Raw genomic sequence first — 20,096 nt, forward strand, 5'->3', positions numbered from 1 at the left:
CGATATACTACGCGGAAGATCCGCAAACGCCCCTAGAAAACCTGAATTCGGATAAGTACATGGAACGTTTCTTCTACATACTTGCTTTGCACGGTGAAAGAATTACCCGCCGCAACCTCCTTGGCCGCCTGAATTTCCTGGAGGGCGTTCTGGGCTTCGGCTTGTGCATCATGTGCGCTCTGGCGGGCCTTCGCCAGTTCGGACTCTTGTGCCTTACAATCGGCTCCAAGGACTCAAATCTCGTGATCGCGTCCTGGAGCTGTTGCTGCGCCTCGCCGACCTGGGCCTCGTGCTTCTCGCGCGCGCTACGTTCCTTGGCCGCCTTGTCCTCGGCCTCGGCCAACGCCTTCTTGAGGGCTGCCACCTCGTTTGTGGCCCCTAATAAAGTTCACGACAACTCAGTCTGGATGGACTTTTCATTTTTTCTTAAAAGGTACCAGCAGATTAGCACATACCTTGGCTATCCTCTAGCTGCTTCTTTACGAGGACGAGGTCTTCCTCGGCCCGCTCCAGTTTCCGCTTCAGTCCGGAGACCTCTGCAGCATGAGCGGTGGCAGCCTACAGCGACACCTGCTTATTCACAAAGACAACTTATGTTAGACTCCTGTGATATTTCTTTTCGATCCTCTGTTTGGCTTCTTCTTTCCGAACACCAAACAGAGCATCAGGGGCTACTGTCTATACTGTGATATTCTTCCTACAAACGCATTACTTACCTCAAAGCTTGATAGAAGGCAAGTGCAGGCTTCATTCAGTCCGCTTTTCACGAACTGGACCTTCTCTATTACCATGCCCATAAGGGCGCGATGTGCATCCACAATCGAGGCGCCTCATAGCGCCTCCAGCAGGTTATCCGGTGCCTCTAGTTGGATAGAGGTCACTGACAGAACATGCACACTCCCTCCTTTCGGAGCATGCCGTTCGCTGGACTCCGGAGCCACATAGGTTTCCCGAATGGTATCCGACTCAGGTCCAAAGGGAACCCGGCCCCCGTCGCCGGTCCTCGCAGGGGCTTTTCCCCCATGCATCCGACAATTGAGGAATCGTCCTGGGGCACCGCCCCGACGATCTCCGGAAGCCCCCCCCCCCCGGTCGGGGAAGGTCTTTTGCGACACCACCTCGTCGTCACCCTTGGGAGAGACAGAATGAGCAGGTGGCGGAGACATGCTAGACATCTCCTTTGAGTCTAGCGATCCCTCTAACGAAGATTGCGGGGAGCCATCGCGTGCCGGACTGCAATAACAAGGTTTAAGGTATATCAATATTACAAACCGGGAAAGCTAGATGTTTTCGGATCCTGGTACTTACGAGGCAGCCTGAGGCTTGCTCCAGCGAGGTCGCTCCGGACTGCTGTCAACATCCCACACGGAGTTATCCGCGTGGGAAGCTCTAACCCTTTTAGGCGCTTTCGCCTCCATATTTGTGGAGGCCGCTCTTTTCTTCCTCCCCACTTCAGGTGGGGGGTCGCTTTATTCTTCCTCTTCGTCATCGTCGTCACCGAATGAAGAGGAAGTCTCATCTTCGGACATTATGTCTGGAGCGCCTTTTCGGCGAAGGCCCTTCTTGGCCCCTTTGGCCACCTTCTTGGCCGTCTTCTCTGGCACCTCATAAGGTGCTGGAAAAAGCATTTTCGTCAATAATGGGAATTCTTGGTCTTCGGGCAGCGGAGCCGGACTGTTAATCCCCTCCGCTATCTTGATCCAGGCCAGAAAACACGGGTAGGAAGGCTTAGGCTTTCTCTCAAAATATGCTAGTAAAGGGTACGCCTTGAAAATATTAGAAGAGCTTACCGGGTTAGCCTGGCATTTTAAGATAAGCCCGCGATCTTCGGTCGTAGGCAGTGGCGTCTCGCCGGCCTTGAAGAGCACTTTCCAGATTTCTTCGTGCGTTGTGCCAAAGAGCTTTTGTAGCGTTTGGTGCCTGGCCGGATCGTACTCCCACAGATAGCAAGTCCGGCGCTGGCACGGAAGAACCCGACGAATGAGCATGACCTGGACCGCATTGACGAGCTTGATCTTCCTATCCATCATATTCTGGAGACACGTCTGGAGCCCAGTCAGTTCGTCCGAGGGACCCCAGGTTAGGCCCCTCTCTTGCCAAGAGGTGAGCCGCATCGGGAATCCAGATCTGAATTCGGAGGCCGCCACCCAGTTGGCGTCGCGCGGCTCAGTGATATAGAACCACCCCGATTGCCACCCTTTCACCTTCTCCGTGAACGAGCCTTCGGGTCAGGTAACGTTGGGCATCTTGCTCACCATGGTGCCTCTGCACTCTTCTTGTTGGCCGCTCACCACCTTCGGCATCACGTTGAAGGTCTTCAACTATAGGCCGAAATGAGGCGGGATGCGGAGGAAGGCCTCGCGCACGACAATGAATGCAGTGATGTTGAGGATGAAGTTGGGAGCTAGGTCATGGAAGTCTAGCCCGTAGTAAAACATCAGTCCACGGACGAAGGGGTGGAGAGGAAAACCCAGCCCGCAGACGAAATGCGTGAGAAAAACAACCCTCTCGTGGGGCTCTGGAGTAGGGACGATCTGTCCCTTGTCCAGGAGTCGGTGAGCGATCTCCTTGGCCAGATATCCGGCCTCCCGGAGCACCTTGATATCCTTCTTCCTGAAGGAGGAGGCCATCCACTTACCCCCAGCTCCGGATCCGGACATTTTTGGAGTGCTTTCTCGGTTGAGGGAAAAGCTAGAAGCTTGGGCGCTGGAGCTCAGGGACGGAAGGACCGAGGAGGGGCTGAGGTGTGGGTGAAGGTAGGGAATCCTTATCCCCTTATGAAGGCCGTGAATATCAAACGCCTCCCCACTCACCTTGAACTCGCCTATTCCCAAGTGTCGTGCAAAACGGCATGGTTGGGTCACCCACGCCTGTATTGATGAGAATCCCGTAATAAGGGGGGCACAATCTCTGCTTTGACAAGACATGCCAATGACAACCGCGTCTCGAAACGTGGACGGCAGACGAAAAACGGTTCGAAATTATGACCGGGCAGACGTGATGTCATATTATAAAAACCGTCAGCGGATTAGACTCGTGTAAAAATATATATTCTCTCTACGGTTATGTATGGTGTGTATGACAGGTCCGGATGCTATCATCGCATCCGAAGACTATCTTGAAGTTCAGATAGAAGGGAACCCGCCTTGCAATGCCGAAAACAATCTACGCACCGGACTCCTCGTCATTGAAGCCAGGTTCAGGGGCTACTGAGGGAGTCCTGGACTAAGGGGTCCTCGGGCGTCCGGCCTGTTATCCATGTGCCGGACTGATGGGCTATGAAGACATGAAGGCTGAAGACTATACCTAAGTCCGGATTGGACTCCCCTTAGCATGGAAGGCAAGCTTGGCAACCGACTATGAAGATTCCTTCTTATGTAACCGACTCTATGTAAACCCTAGATTCCCCCGGTGTCTATATAAACCTGAGGGGTTAGTCCGGAAAACATACATTCATTACCATATTCATATAGGCTAGACTTCTAGGGTTTAGCCATCACGATCTCGTGGTAGATCAACTCTTGTAACACCCATATTCATCAATATCAATGAAGCAGGACGTAGGGTATTACCGCCATAGAGAGGGCCCGAACCTGGGTAAACATTGTGTCCCCTGTCTCCTGTTACCATCGATCCTAGACGCACAGTTCGGGACCCCCTACCCGAGATCCGCCGGTTTTGACACCGACAGGGAGCACAACCCACCAGGGTTCGCTAGGAGGCCCAGGCGTGCCCTATTGGGTTGTGCCCACATCGGGTGCCCCCCGGACCACCTTTTTGCTCTATAAATACCCCAATATTCCAGAAACCCTAGGGGAGTCAACGAAAATCAATTCCAGCCGCCGCAGAGTCCAGAACCACCAGATCCAATCTAGACACCGTCACGGAGGGGTTCACCACTTCCATTGGTGCCTCTCCGATGATGCGTGAATAGTTCTTTGTAGACCTTCGGGTCCGTACTTAGTGGCTAGATGGCTTCCTCTCTCTCATTTGATTCTCAATACAATGGTCTCTTGAAGATCCATATGATGTAACTCTTTTTGCAATGTGTTTGTTGGGATCGGATGAACTTTGAATTTATGATCAGATCTATATTTTTATATCCATGAAAGTTATTTGAGTTTCTTTGATCTATTATATGCATGATTGCTTATAGCCTCGTATTTCTTCTCCGTTATTTGGGTTTTGTTTGGCCAACTTGATCTATTTATCTTGCAATGGGAAGAGGTGCTTTGTAGTGGGTTCGATCTTACGGTGCTTGATCCCAGTGACGGAAGGGGAACCGACATGTATGTATCGTTGCTACTAAGGATAAAACGATGGGGTCTATCTCTACATAGATAGATATTTTCTACATCATGTCATCATTCTTATTGCATTACCCTGTTTCTCCATGAACTTAATACACTAGATGCATGTTGGATAGCGGTTGATGTGTGGAGCAATAGTAGTAGATGTAGGCCGGAGTCGGTCTACTAATCTTGGACGTGATGCCTATGTAATGATCATTTCATGGATAACATTATGATTATTTGAAGTTCTATCAATTTTCCAACAGTAATTTTTTTACCCACCGTTTGCTATTTTTCTCGAGACAAGCCACTAGTGAAACCTACGGCCCCCAGATCTCTTTCTCATATTATTTGCCTTTGCGATCTACTTTTCCTTTGCTTTTATTTTCAAATCTATTGAACCAAAAATACAAAAATACCTTGTTGCGTTTTATTCTTATTAATTTTATTTGGTGTTCGATCTATCAATCTACTACAATTTATTCATGTCCGTTTTGCCAATTTCTGGCACCGTTACCCTAAAGGGATTGACAGCCCCTTTAATGCGCCGGGTTGCGAGTAGTTGTTATTTGTGTGTAGGCGGCACTTATGTGTTGTTGCTTGGTTCTCCTACTGGTTCGATAACCTTGGTCTCATCACTAAGGGAAATACATGCCGTCGTTGTGCTGCATCATCCCTTCCTCTTTGGGGAAATACCAACATAGCTTCAAGCCACATCACCTTCTTGCTCCTGCCTTCTTTAACTTTCAGGTAAATGGGAGATATATTATAACTAGAGAGGAGGCGAACGAGTATGAGAGAGAAGCAGAGGCCGCTCGCCTCCAAGAAGCAGCTCGCCAAGTGGTAGCTGCCGCAACACAGTACAACCCCAACTATGATTTCGGATACAAATTGGGCCAATCATGGCCCTAGACCAACTTAGGCCAAAATCTTAAGCTTGGGGGGTGTTCATACTTTTTCATTGTACTATCCATGTTAGGTTTTTTTCTCGCTTTCTTCTTGTGTGTTTGAAAAACTTTGAGAAAAAACCAAAAAAATTAGTTGTAGGTTCTATTTAGTTCACTTTCCATGTTCACTTAGTAGTAGTATTAAAATAAAACCCAAAAAGATTTCTCGTTCTTCTTTTGCTTGTTGGGAGCTTTCCCATGTAAATAGTTTTTCTCGTTTTTGTTTTACTTTCTTTAGAAAAACAAAAACTCCAAAAACATTTTAGTGTGTTTCTTTGAAAAAAAATTCTTTTCTTTGGGGTCGAGAGGAGAAGACCACGATGAAAATGTTGAGTGTCTCTCATATGCATTATTGTTGATCACACAAGAGAGCCCGTATTACCTTGTCTTCTCCTTTGAAATAAATGTTTGCAGATTCTAGCTTAGTCCAATGCATGTGCACTATATTATTATTATTATTATTCACGCCGTTCGATCGTGCAAGTGAAAGGCAATAATGATGATATATGATGAAATGATTGAGATGAGAAAAGTTGGTATGAACTCGACCTATCTTGTTTTTGTAAATATGATTAGTTCATTGTTCTTGATTCAGCCCTTTATGAATGAAACATGTTTGCAATGACAATTAGAGATTATAGTTACTCATGCCATGCTTAATTATCTAGGAGACTCTAATGGTTCACCTTGCGTGCCAACGTACTTTTAAAATGGTTGTGATGTAATATGATAGGATGGTATCCTCCTTTGAATGATTTGAGTGGCTTGACTTGGCACATGTTCGCACATGTAGTTGAAACAAAATCAACATAGCCTCCACGATATTTATATTCATGGTGATTTATATCCTACTCATGCTTGCACTCAATGTTGGTTAATCTCAATGCATGTTTATGACTGTTGTCGCTCTCAAGTTGGTCGCTCCTCAATCTCTTGCTAGCATTCACTTGTACTAAGCGGGATTACTGTTTGTGCATCCACTTCCATAAACCCAAAGTTGTTCTATATGAGTCCACCATACCTACCTATATGCGGTATTTACATGCCGTTCCAAGTAAATTTGCATATGCCAAACTCTAAACCTTCAAATGATAATCTGTTTTATATGCCTGAATCGCTCATGTGGCGACTAGGGGCTGTCAGTATCTTCCATGCTAGGTGGGTTATTCTCATGATTAGTGGACTCCGCTCATCATTCACGAGAGAATGGCTGGTAACCGGGATGCCCAGTTCCATGCTCAAATCAAATCAAAATATAATTGCAAACAAAACTCCCCGGGATTGTTGTTAGTTGGACGGTACCCATTGTTTCGGACCAGCCATGGAATGTGCTTGTTGGTGGTGGGGGAGTATAAACTTTACCATTCTGTTTGGGAACCGCCTATAATGTATCTAGTATGGAAGATACCGAGTTCTCTCGGTTGTTATGTTGACAATGAAAGCATACCGCTCAAAATATTATTTATCTCTATTTCAAAAACTCGAGCTCTGGCACCTCTGCAAATCTCTGCTTCCCTCTGTGAAGGGCCTATATATTGACTTTTATTGTTGAGTCATCATCCTCTTATAAAAAGCACCTGTGAGAGAGCACTACTATCATTTGTATGCATTGCTATTAATTGATATTAAGTATGACTGTGACTGGATCTCTTTTACCATGAATTACAATGTCTAGTCAGTCCTTGATCTTCACGGGTGCTCTTCATTTATGTTTTGCGGTCTCAGAAAGGGCTAGCGAGATACCATTATGTTATATCATATCATGATTGTTTTGGAAAAGTGTTGTCATCCGAGATTTATTATTATTACTCGCTAGTTGATTATGCCATTGATATGAGTAAATGTGAGAACTAAATGTTATTGTGAATATGGTTAGTTCATAATCTTAGATGAAAACTTGAATGTTGGCTTTCCATATTTGTAGCAACAAGATCAAACAGAGTTTGTAAAAGTTTTTCTTTATCACTTTCAGTATGTCAACTGAATTACTTGAGGACAAGCAATGGGTTAAGCTTGCTGGAGTTGATACGTCTCCATCGTATCTACTTTTCCAAACTCTTTTGCCATTGTTTTGGACTCTAATTTGCATGATTTGAATGGAACTAACCCCGACTGACGTTGTTTTCAGCAGAATTGCCATAGTGTTATTTTTGTGCAGAAATAAAAATTCTCGAAATGACCTGAAACTTCACGGAGAATATTTTTGGAATATCTAAAAAATATTGGCGAAAGAATCAACCAAGGCGGACCCACCACCTGTCCACAAGGGTGGGGGCATGCCCTACCCCCCTAGGCGCGCCCCCTGGCTTGTGGGTCCCACGGAGCTCCACCGACCTCAACTCGAACTCCATATATTCACGTTCCGGAAGAAATAAATCAAAGAGAAGGATTCATCGCGTTTTAAGATATGGAGCCGCCACCACCTCCCATTCTTCCTCGGGAGGGCAGATCTGGAGTTCGTTTTGGGCTCCGGAGAGGGGAAATCGCCGCCATCGTCATCATCGACCATCCTCCATCACCAATTTCATGATGCTCACCGCCGTGCATGAGTAATTCCATCCTAGGCTTGCTTGACGGTGATGGGTTGGATGAGATTTATCATGTAATCGTGTTAGTTTTGTTAGGGTTTGGTCCCTAGTATCCACTATGTTCTAAGATTGATGTTGCTATGACTTTGTTATGCTTAATGCTTGTCACTAGGGCCCGAGTGCCATGATTTCAGATCTGAACCTATTATGTTTACATGAATATATTTGTGTTCTTGATCCTATCTTGCAAGTTATAGTCACCTACTGCGTGTTATGATCTGGCAACCCCAGAGTGACAATAGTTGGGACACTTCTCGGTGATGACCGTAGTTTGAGGAGTTCATGTATTCACTAAATGCTAATGCTTTGGTCCGGTTCTCTATTAAAAGGAGGCCTTAATATCCCTTAGTTTTCCATTAGGACCTCGCTTCCACGGGAGGGTAGGACAAAGATGTCATGCAAGTTCTTTTTCATAAGCGCGTATGACTATATTTGGAATACATGCTTACATTACATTGATGAATTGGAGCTAGTTCTGTGTTACCCTATGTTATAACTGTTGCATGATGAATACCATCCGACATAATTATCCATCATTGATCCATTTCCTACGAGCTTTTCACATATTGACCTTTGCTAAGTTACTTTTCCTTTACCACTGTTACAATTGCTACAAAACTGCTACTTTTACTTTTGCCATCGTTAACGTTATTCCATACTACTTTGCTACTAAATACTTTGCTGCAGATATTAAGTCTTTCAGGTGTGGTTGCATTGGCAACTCAGATGCTAATACTTGAGAATATTTTGACTCCCCTTGTGTCGAATCAATAAATTTGGGTTGAATACTCTACCCTCAAAAACTATTACGATCCCCTATACTTGTGGATTATCAACATGTGGTTGAGGCGGCTTGGGCTTGGCCATTGAGGCCTTTGGCCAGCCCAGCACCAATACAACAGCCGAAGTGGATAAGGAGGGGATGGGTGGGAAAGTCATTTTGAGCGTTTCCGTGATGTACGGGTGGATCCTACACCGGCCATTCTGCATTGTTAGTCGTTTCTTTGAGATTTGTTAGGGTTTGTGTCCTACTCAGGAAGACGAGACGGCGGCGGCTCCCTGAAGATGGAATAAAGGTCTCCCCGCCTAGTCCCCGTTCCGGTGGTGCGTCTAGTATCGTTGGTGGGTGTGTGGAGGTGTGTCTTCGATGGATCTATCATCGATGGATTTGCTCGAATCTGGTTGTGGTTCGTCTATGTTCGTGTGTCTTCAGGTTCGATCCTTTTGATCTATGTTATTCTTCATCAGCAGCGGTTGCTGTTCTGGTGCGCTGGTCCTACGGGGCCTTAGCACGACAACTTTCCGACTGTCAACTACAACAAGTTGTGCACGACTCCAGCGAGGAAGGGGTGATGACAGTGGGATGAAGGCATTGACGAGGAAGTCAATACAGTCAATACTAGTCGCTTCAGCAAAAAAACCAGCATCGGCCTAGTTATGTGATATTCTTGGGCGGTGGAGGAGCCTCCCAACGTGACCTGGAACCCAGCGTTGGTCGGACATCTACAGTGCCATACAGTGCACCGCCGTCGTTGTGGATGGACGCCGAGCCCTAGTCACCACCGGCCCCGCCACAGCCAGAGCATGCACCACCCACCCCACTTTGGCAACCACCACAAGGGCCGCCTATCATTTTTGGCAGTCACCGCCCTACATCGACCTCACCTTCGTCGATGAGGACGGCGACGAGTTAAGACAACGCGCGACGGGCAACACGGCGACCACCGACTGGCAGATTTAGGGTTTCTTTTTTTCTTTTTATTATGTTTATTTCATGCTCGGCGTGTGGACGTTTAATAGTATATATATATATATATATATATATATATCATTTTACTATTTATGTTTATTTTCATTGTTTTTAAAATATTTAAGTCCAAAAGCGGACAAATGTTTTAGGTTCGGTGGCCGGTTGGGCGCAGCGATGGCTGGACAACCGATACCAGATGCGAGCGTCTGTTTTGCGGACAAACCGGACATCCGTTTGCAGTCACATGTTCGAGTTTACCTTAGGGCATGTTTGGATGATTGGCTCACATCTGGCTTGCACCTGCGATGCAGTTTTCAGCCCTGCAGAAAAAGAGAAAGGTCCACATTTCAACCTTGAACTAACCACTCGGTTTAATTTACAATCCTGAACTACGAAATCGACCGAAATACATCCCAAACTAACCCCAAGGTCCAAAACTCAACTCTCATCTTGGTTTTGAGTTGGTCAAGTGGTTTTGACCGCAGTCAATGCTTATTGGACTGTTGATTGGGCACTCCAGATTTTTTTTATTAAAGACCTCTCGCTCCCTCTCTCTCTCTGCCAAAGGGTGCTGGACGTCAACGGCGGACGGCTGGAGCCGGCCCTTGTTGTTTCCGTCGCTGTTGTCCCAAGCTCCCGTGGTGCCCCTCCCGCCCGACCATCGACCAACTCCCCTCCAACTGCCATGCAGCAATGCCACCTCAGCGCCGCCAGCGCGAAGCAGCTCGGTGGCGAGGTCAACGGAGACCACACGGTGCAGTACGAGCACGTTAGCGCCCTTCAACCAGCACCGGACGGCAAGCTTGTATGGCTTGTCAAGGTCCACCCGTGGAGATAGCGTCCATGAGGGCTCGCCGGAGTCGACGAAGACGATGCGACATCAGTTCATGAAATATACTAAAAGTAAGCCCCTTGGAGTTTTCGGTGGTATAGTATCCGAAACCGCGAACCAATCTGTGCTTGGATGTTTAGGATGACTGTGGTATCCCCAGTCCACCAGGATTCAAATCCTTATGCTCACATATTCTTGGATTTATTTCAGGATTTATGGCGATGCACATTAAGTGGGAGGAAATGTTCTCATTGACTACGAGGCGCTTGTGGTGTCTTTGTCAATCTCAAGATGATATATCGACTCAGTTTTTCGGAGGTGCTTATAGGGATAGGGTGTGCGTGTGTGTTCACGCTTATCAGCCTGAGTGTATGTGTATATATATAAGTGCTTGTGTCTGTACTATGTTCTAAAAAGATATAGAGGCATGGTAGAGCTCAGTGACACTCGACCATCTGATCAAAGATTCTTTGTGCCGTTGTCGAATTTGGGGCTGATTTGGTCTCAGTCGTCGGATTTTTACTCTGACTGCTCTCAGCCATCTTATAAACTTTGAATTGCACCTTTGTGTAATTTTTTTTAAAAATATAGGTGGGCTTTAGGCACATATAAATAATATTTTCCATCCATAGTTGTGAGGTGTATCCAAATGCCCGTGTCGTTCGCTCTATGGCGACATGGGCGGTTCCTGATCTACAGCCGCCGGTCTCCTCTCACCATCCAGGCCCCTCGCCGCCAGAAGAGGAGGCTGCCAGGCAAAGCCAAAAGCGGCGAACGATGGCGAGGACCATCTGCTCAGAGTGCAACATGCTCGAGGTGACTTTGTGGGGCACAACGAGTCTTGGTGGGCAGCGGCCATGGCCTGGTTGCATGGCTAGGTGGTGTTCCTGGTTGAGCACGGTGGCGTTTGGTGGCTAAGGGCTCCATCGTGGTGGATCTGCCTTCTGGTTTCTGATTGTGCCATGGGGGATCGGTTCTGGGGCGGTGACACATCAGTTCCGACGGTGTTGTCCTCTACTCGTTTCTTCCCCTTGCGCCCGTTCTTGGTGACCTCTAGTCTACGTTAAGTGGCGTCTGGGCTCCTTGACGGCAATCAGACCAATTCTCGGGACAGCAGTGGCGAGGTCGGCCGTGATAGCATCTATGTGTGACATTTCATGATCACCTCGGCTTGTGGCATTGGTCTCGCTACAGATTGTTGGGAATCGTTGCATGGAAAAACAAAAAGAAAATTATACGCACACGCAATGATCTATTCATAGAGATGCATAGCAATAAGGGGGAGAGTGTGTCTATGTACCTTCATAGACCGTAAGCGGAAGCGTTAACACGGTTGATGTAGTCGAACTTCTTCACACTTCAACCGATCAAGTATCGAACGCACGACACCTCCGCATTCTGCACTCGTTCAGCTCGGTGACGTCCTTCGCCTTCTTGATCCAGCAAGACGTCGAGGTAGTAGATGAGTTCCGTCAGCACGACGGCATGATGACGGTGATGGTGAAGTGATCTCCGCAGGGCTTCACCTAAGCACTACGAAAATATGACCGGCAGTGTAAACGGTGAAGGGGGCGCCACACACGACTAGGCAATTTTCTGGTGTGTGCTAGGCGCCCGCTTCCCACATATATATATAGGTGGGAGGGAGGGAAGAGCAGCCATAGGACGCACCCAAGTAGGAGGAATCCTACTTGGAGTCTCTCCCAAGCCGCGCCCCCCTGCCATATATAACCGAGGGGGAAGGAAAGAGGGGGGAGAGGAAGGAAGTGGGAATCCTAATCCACACTTTCCTTTCCCTTCTCCCCTTTCCTTCTCCTCCTTAGGCCGGCCCATATGGGGGGAGCACCAGCTCCTTGTGGTTGGTGAGTTTCCCCTCTTGGCCCATAAGGCCCATATCTTTTGCCGGGGGTGCCCGGAACCCCCTCTGGTGACCTGATAAGTATCTGGTACCCCTAGAAACACTTCCGGTGTCCGAATACCATCGTCCTATATATCAATATTTACCTCTCGACCATTTCGAGACTCGTCATCATGTATATGATCTCATTAGGATTCCGAACAACATTCGGTCACCAAATCACATAACTCATATAATACTATATCGTCATCGAACGTTAAGCGTGCGGACCATACGGGTTCGAGAACTATGTAGACATGACCGAGATACTTCTCCGGTCAATAAGCAATAGCGGAACCTGGATGCCCATATTGGCTCCTACATATTCTACGAAGATCTTTATCGGTCGAACCGTTATGACAACATACGCAATTCCCTTTGTCCATCGGAATGTTACTTGCCCGAGATTCGATCATCGGTATCTCTATACCTAGTTCAATCTTGTTACCGGCAAGTCTCTTTACTCGTTCCGTAATACATCACCTCGTGACTAACTCCTTAGTTGTTTGCTTGCAAGCTTATGATGTATATTACTGAGAGGGTCCAGAGATACATCTCTGATACTCGGAGTGACAAATCCTAATCTCGATCTATGCCAACTCAACAAACACATTCGGAGATACCTATAGAGCATCTTTATAATCACCCAGTTATGTTGTGACGTTTGATAGCACACAAGGCATTCCTTCGGTATCTGGGAGAGTTGCATAATCTCATAGTCGAAGAAATATGTATTTGACATGAAGAAAGCAATAGCAATAAAACTGAATGATCATTACGCCAAGCTAACGGATGGATCTTGTCCATCACATCATTCTCCTAATGATGTGATCCCGTTATCAAATGACAACACATGTCTATGGTCAGGAAACCTTAGCCATCTTTGATCAACGAGCTAGTCTAGTAGAGGCTTACTAGGGACATGGTATTTGTTTATGTATTCGCACATGTATTTAGGTTTCCAATCAATACAATTCTAGCATGAATAATAAACCTTTATCATGAATAAGGAAATATAATACAACAACTTTATTATTGCCTCTATGGCATATTTCCTTCAAAGATTGCAATCACCATTGAAAGGTCTTTGTGAGAGTTTCATCCCTGTAGATCTGGTGGATGACTTTGGTGGTGAGATGCAAGCTATGGACGAAGTCTTGACGCGGAGGGGTGGTTGTAAAGTGGCAATGATGTGTCACATGTAGTTGTTGGGATCAATGAAAAGTGGTGACAATAACACAATGAGTGACTAAGGTGGTGATGCTACTTGAGAACCCGATCTCGAGCTCCGGGGTGAAAGCCTAGGTCTGGCTCAAGTTGGGTATACTAGTCAATGACCATGTTTTATGTCGTTACCTTGTTCAAAGAATTGCTCTCAATGCTTGGTCTAACTTTTCAGCGTGAAAACCTAGATTATCGCCTTGGGTTGTTGGATCTGGTGATGGTGGCGCCCCCTTCCTGAAGGCGTTGTTGTTGAAGAGCCTCGTCGTCCGTGTGGTGTCATCAGAAGGTCGGTGCAGTTATAGTTTGCTAATATCAGATCTGATCGCTTTGTTTTTCTCTTATTTCCTCGCTTACACATAACTTTGATCTTATGTGAATTTGCTATTTGCCAGCGTGTTTTTATGTGCGTGTGTTGGTGTTGTTGTGTGTGTCCTAACTATGCAAAGGACAGGTGTGTGCTGATTGTGTTTGTATCCTCTTGATGCTTCATTTTTGAGTCAATAAAATCCACCCTTTATCAAAAATATAAATAATAATTCCATAGAATTTCAAAGGTCCATGTGGAGTGTCATGACATGGTGGTTGGAAGTTTAGTACCAGCTCATGAGTGGATGAGAGTTGAGCCCCTTTATATGGGATTCTATTCCACATGTTATTAGAGCTTGAGAAGAGGAGTGGCTCCTGTGTGATCCTCCTCCGCCTGCCTCACCCCACAGACGTCGTGTTTCGTGAATGGGCTCAGCTCATACCTCATACTATGTCATGTGTGCGCTTATTTTTGCCATTCTGGAACGTATAATTAATTTGGCAATTAATTGCAAGTCATTGTCAGATACGCTACGAATCCGAGACATCGGATCACGGGGTTGTTACCGATTCGGGTGTGAGCCTAACCCCACGTCTCCCTACCCCGACCTCTTATATATTAGTGGGTCGGCAACCCTAGTCGTCACGCAGATCATATCACATCTGTTATACCTCCTTGTGCACAACCCATTGATGTCCGACGCTCATTGTTGATGCTTCTGCCTACACAGTTGTACGAGGGAGCACACCTTCGAGACTCTGCCTTTTGCGACCCTGCAGCGGGGAAAGGGTGATTAGATCTTTGGGGAGCGTCTCAGGCGCGACTGGTCGCTAATGTTCGTATATGTTCTCTACTTCGACTACATCCTTGACATTCCCGGCTTCGACATGGGTGAAAACTTCGAGGCCGCCAAGAAGAAGGCTATCGAGGATGTTGTCGCTGTAGTGGTGGTTTTAACCTGGATGAATCCGCTCTATGAGTAGAAGTAGCGCTACTGCTAAGTACTAGTACTAGTAGCACTATTATTGCCGGTTGTTGCCCTGCGCTACTACTAAGTAGGAGTGGCGTTCCTAAATTAGCCCGCGTTAATGCTAAGATTTTATCTATAAGCTTTCTCCTAGTAGTGTGGCCAACTGTTAGGTATGATCTCTTAAGCCCTCTGATGTTTATTCTTGTGTTAGTCGTACTAGTTGTTTACATGGATGAACCTGCTCTATGAGTAGTACGTTCTCACCTGGTAAGCTATCCGTATGAATCCATACCTAATAATAAAGTGGCTATTGTTTCTTGCGATACGTCACGGTAATTGCCCCTAAACTTGTAAAATACTACCCATCAATGCCACCTATAAGTGATAAAAAATGTTTCATACGGGGAAATTCCCAGCCTGGGCCGGCCCATGCAGTAGGGACCTCCTTTCTTAAAATAAAAGTAGGGACCTCATATACTGCGCTTTGCGCGCTGCAAGAAGACGCATCCCCCATTTGGGTCGGCCCAAGTCCGGGCGGCCTGTTTTTTAAATTTCATTTTTATTTTTTATTTTTATTTTCCTTTTTTATTTTTTATACTTTAAACAATTTGGGAGTTCAAAAAAGTTCCGAAAACTGAAAAAAGAGAATTTTTAAATAAAATATTTAATAAATCATAAAATTTTAGTGGATTCAAAAAATGTTTGTGATAAAGACTGTTTTCTTATTCGAAAAAAATTCAAAATTTTGAAAACAAATGTTTGAGAGATCGAAAAATGTTCATGATTTTTTTAAAAGTCTGCGTATTAAAAAATGTTCATGAAATTGAACAAGATTTCGCCAATTCAAAAAATGTTCATGAATTGAAAAATATGCTATAAATTAAAAAAAATCGTGACTTACAAAATATTTTATTCATTCATAAAATGTTCGCCGATTCAAAAACTGATCATGCATTTTAAAAAATGTTTATTAAATCAAAAATTGTTCCACAAATTTCCAAAAATATGTTTGTCCATTTTAGAAATGTTCGCTGATTTAAGAAAATTGTTAAAAAAATGTCCACAAATTTTAGAAAATGTTTGCAAATAGTATTAGATGTTCATGAATTCAAAAAATGTTCTTGATTTTAGAAAATGTTTGAAAAATTTTAAATGTGTTCATGAATTTTAAAAATGTTCACGATTTCAAATATGTTCATTAATTTAAAAAAAGTTCATGATTTCACGAAATTGAGAGTGTTAGTGTATCTCGATGATGTAGCAAAATGTGATCATGGCCATTGGAGATTATGATTTTTTTTCTTCCGTTGCAATGCACGGGCCCTTTTTCTAGTTTAATATAATATTGCAATCATTATTATTTATTATGGATTAAATTAATTGGAAAATCGCTAATTTGTCCAACATTTTCCTTATCCCAAGTTTTGTCATAGGGAAAGGTGTGACAGCTCCCGGGTGCAGGGGCACCCTCATGAACAGTAACTTCAAACAATATGAAAAGAAAATCAAAAAAATCTGAAATTTTGGGGGATCAAATATGATAAAACTTTTGATGTTTTTGCAAATTTTCAGCCAGAAATAACACTCGAGGAGCCCTCATCAAAAAAACAAAACTACTGCTCAAAACTACACATAACTTTGAACACTGATTTTGTGTTTTTTTTTGTGAGGGATCCACAAATGTTTTTTGATGCTAAAACTTTGCATGAACGTTGAATGTTTGATCATATTTGATCCCCCAAAGTTTCAGATTTTTTTGATTTGTTTTTCATATTGTTTTGCATTTACTGTTCATGAGGGTGCCCCTGCACCCGGGAGCTGAAAGTCCAGTCTCTTTGTCATATCACGTAACGGCATATATCTACTCCTACAATGGTACGGATTTCTGTACTCTTATCGTACTGTATAGGCATAGTTACTTGGATAGATAAACGGATTAATCCGTGATTAATTAACTTCATTCACATGCTCTCTAGCTGCAGATGAAACTTGCAGGAGATCGTTTCATTGATTAGCCTGATACTGCAGATCGGCTACTCGTTCTAGGAAGCTCCCCTCCAATTAACTTTGCACAACATGAACTATCCATTAACTCAAGTCAAATCTGACATGGTTTTTTAAGTCAATATATGCATGGCACGATGTTTCAGTGATAACCATGCATGTAAGTTTACTCCCACTATGCCACTATGGATATGGGATAACCCTAGAAGGAAGCAAAGGTGCAGGAAGTTGCTGGCATACAATGGACATTAACCAGTTTACTTTCAGCTGCCAAGTCGTCGCCTACTCGGTCAAACAAGATTAGCGTGATCGGAGCCGATCCGCTTGACATAAGAAAGAACCCACTAGGTCAAGTAGATGCTCGAACATACATTTGCAAGATCACCTCAATGCTATATATACCCATTCATTTCCATGGTCTACCATCAGCCGATCTCATCTAGCACTTGGCTACACTCTCACAATGGCTGCCATTAAGCTTGTGTCACTTAGCTTGGTTGTGCTGCTGAGCATTGGGTTAGCCAGCGCCACTAGGGTAGTTAGATACGCCAGCTCCACGGGGACAGGCTCGGGAGTGGGGAATGGTGGTGGCACTGTGAACGGTAGCGGTGGAGGGACTGGGAGTGGCAATGGGAATGCCTACAGTGGTAGTAGTGGAGCCCATGCAAATGCGGGAGGGGGCGGTAGCGGGGGTGGTGCGTCGCAGGATGGCGGCACCGGACATGGCGCTGGGTCCGGCGACGGCTCAAGCTCTAGCTATACGAGCGACGGAAGATATACCTATGGTGGTGATTCTTATGCAGGCGGTAATGGTGCCGGCAGCGGCGGCGGACAGGCAGCGGGCCCTGGTTCCAGCGGTTACGGAGCCGGTGGTGGTGCTGGTTCTGGCTCTAGCGCGGCAAGTGGTGGCTGGTACCCATATGCGAATGCCAATGCTAATGGTAACGGTGGAGGCACAGGAACTGGTCAGAACGGCGGCGGCGGTGGCGGCACAGGAGGTGGCAGCGGTAATGCTGGTGCATACCCTTAAGTTATCTTTGTCTATGTGATAGATCTGAAGATGGAGCCCAGACTTTCATGTTTTTTTTTCTTTCTGTTTGCACCTTGTGGCCCCGTTAGTTTGCGGCGTTTAAGTTCTTGTATGCTTTTTCATGTATACTAGTAGTATGGATGAATCAATAATGGGCCCCATCAACTTGTGTTATTACTCTTCGCTACCTCGGAATTTCAATTCATGTTTCTTGTCTCTATATATCAGACCGACAAATGAAGTGTTTCAGAAAACGGTTAAATACCTGGAATGCTGGAAACCAAGCCCCTTGCTCTAGTTGGGTAGAAGGCCGTTTTGGCTCTTGGGTGCATATGCTCCCTAATGAACAGTGAATTTAAAATAAATAGTAAATAAAATTAAAAAATTCTGAATTTATTCGTAGATGTTCTTGTTAGTGTAACAAGTGTGCTTGTCAATTTTCGTGTGAAATAGAATGACGGTGCTTCGTCGGTAAAAAAAAGCAAAATAAATGTAACATTTGGAGGTAACATTTGTCGTTCGACTTGTGTTTTTTGCACAGATCAAAATACTTGGGCTATCCTCCTAAAAATTTGTAGGTAGCGTTTTGGTGTGACAATGGTCACATCTATTCTTTTCAAAAAAAAATACATTTGGAAAAAAAATTGATGGGCAGGAGCATATGCTTCCAAGAGCTGAATTGGATTTCCGTATAGTATACAGCTAAACGAAGAATATGAGGCCGTAATATTTCGGGGCAGAGGGAGTAAGTAGTTAGCAAAAGCGTAGAAAAAAATTTGTTTCGTGTGCGGGTTGAGAAGGAAAGGCCTCTGAATCAATCATTGCATTTCTTCGTGTGATGTTTTCTTTGCTCCCTTGCTTGGGCTAGGTTGTACACGTCACACATACAAATACAAATTATTCACTACCAGCTATATCTTTGTAGGTTTACTCCATAAAGTTTTCCTATTTTATAGTTTTGTAGGGTGGGGGCATATGTCCCCTATCCGTGATGTATGTAACACCCTGATAATCAAGCTACAGTAACCTCACCCTAATATGCCATGTCATTATGTCTCCTAGCCGTGACTTATTTTACATGGATCAAATGGGATGTTGACCCATGCCAAGTTCCACAAAGGGGTCTCATTCTCGATTTCGAAGAGGAAGGCATCCACGGGTCGGGCGGCACCTCTTGGCGTATTGGTACAAGAATGCAGCTTGCAAATATTTCTGCAGAAAAATGTATTCTCTATCAGAAACAATCTAACATGTTCAGGTAACTCATATATGGATATGATTAAGTACCTCCCGATGTGGGTGATGCGGAGGAGGAAGACCCAAATGAATAAGGCGACGAGGAGCACTAGGAAGCCTTCTTTCGGGTCACTCATGTAGACCCCAAAAATGAAGGAACAAATGATGCAAATGATGTAGAATATGCTGATAAAAATAATCCCTATCATGCCATCATTCGTCTTGTAGAATTTTTCATTCATTACCAACACCATTATAGCCGCCGCAGTGTAGAACGCCATCGTGTTCATCATCTTGAAATAATAGTATTTGTTGTTGAATTTGTTTTGCAATACAGATGCGCCCGTATCGTGTCCTTTGGGACCGTCCGTGTCATCTTGCCAATAGCCTCCTCGGGGGCTCATGCCGGCTTGGTAGGACGACGTCGCCACAAAAGACGCAATGACCAACACCAAATTGACCTTCTACTCCAACAATTTCCTCGGCCCGTCGACAACGTCATACCCTTGTTCGAGCATGAGCTCCTCAACATGGTCCTAACCAGTGCATGCACACAACAGCTAATGAACGTGACCAACTCATCGGCATGGATTACGTGAAAGAAAAGAGTTTTACTTGGGTTTAAAATAAGAAGTCGATAATGCAACCTATAATGGTAGTGAATGTTAAAATACCTATGAGTTAGTGGTGCCATTAGCATGAAGTAACGTTCTGCCATTAGCATGAATGACGTTGGATAATTAGTGCTTAGTGCTAGAATTCAGAAGGACTAGAGTCCTCTCTTGATTATCCATTATCTATTCATTTGTAACTTGTGTTGTAACTCAAGCTATATAAGCAGAGCTCTGGCTGGTGATGTGTATCACGGCTTAAACAGCAATACCTTAGTTTACATGGTATCAGACGCCATCTGACCAATGTCCACTCCTTCCTCCTCTCTCATGGCTTCCGTGCCAGCAGCCACCATCGTCGTCACCGCGCGTCTCTCCCGCGACAACCATCTCATGTGGAAGGCGCAA

At 45.0% G+C, this 20,096-nt stretch overlaps 1 protein-coding gene across 1 annotated transcript; it reads left to right on the forward strand.

Annotated features, from left to right (window-relative positions):
- The first annotated feature begins 17,222 nt into the window (after nucleotides 1-17,222).
- LOC125525440 (glycine-rich cell wall structural protein 1.0-like) lies at nucleotides 17,223-18,015 on the forward strand. Its single transcript, XM_048690449.1, has one exon. It carries the CDS (start codon nucleotides 17,275-17,277, stop codon nucleotides 17,839-17,841), a length of 567 nt encoding a protein of 188 aa, XP_048546406.1. The 5' UTR covers nucleotides 17,223-17,274; the 3' UTR covers nucleotides 17,842-18,015.
- The last annotated feature ends 2,081 nt before the right edge of the window (nucleotides 18,016-20,096 follow it).

Source organism: Triticum urartu, chromosome 7 (assembly GCF_003073215.2).
Source record: "Triticum urartu cultivar G1812 chromosome 7, Tu2.1, whole genome shotgun sequence".
NCBI lineage: Eukaryota > Viridiplantae > Streptophyta > Magnoliopsida > Poales > Poaceae > Triticum > Triticum urartu.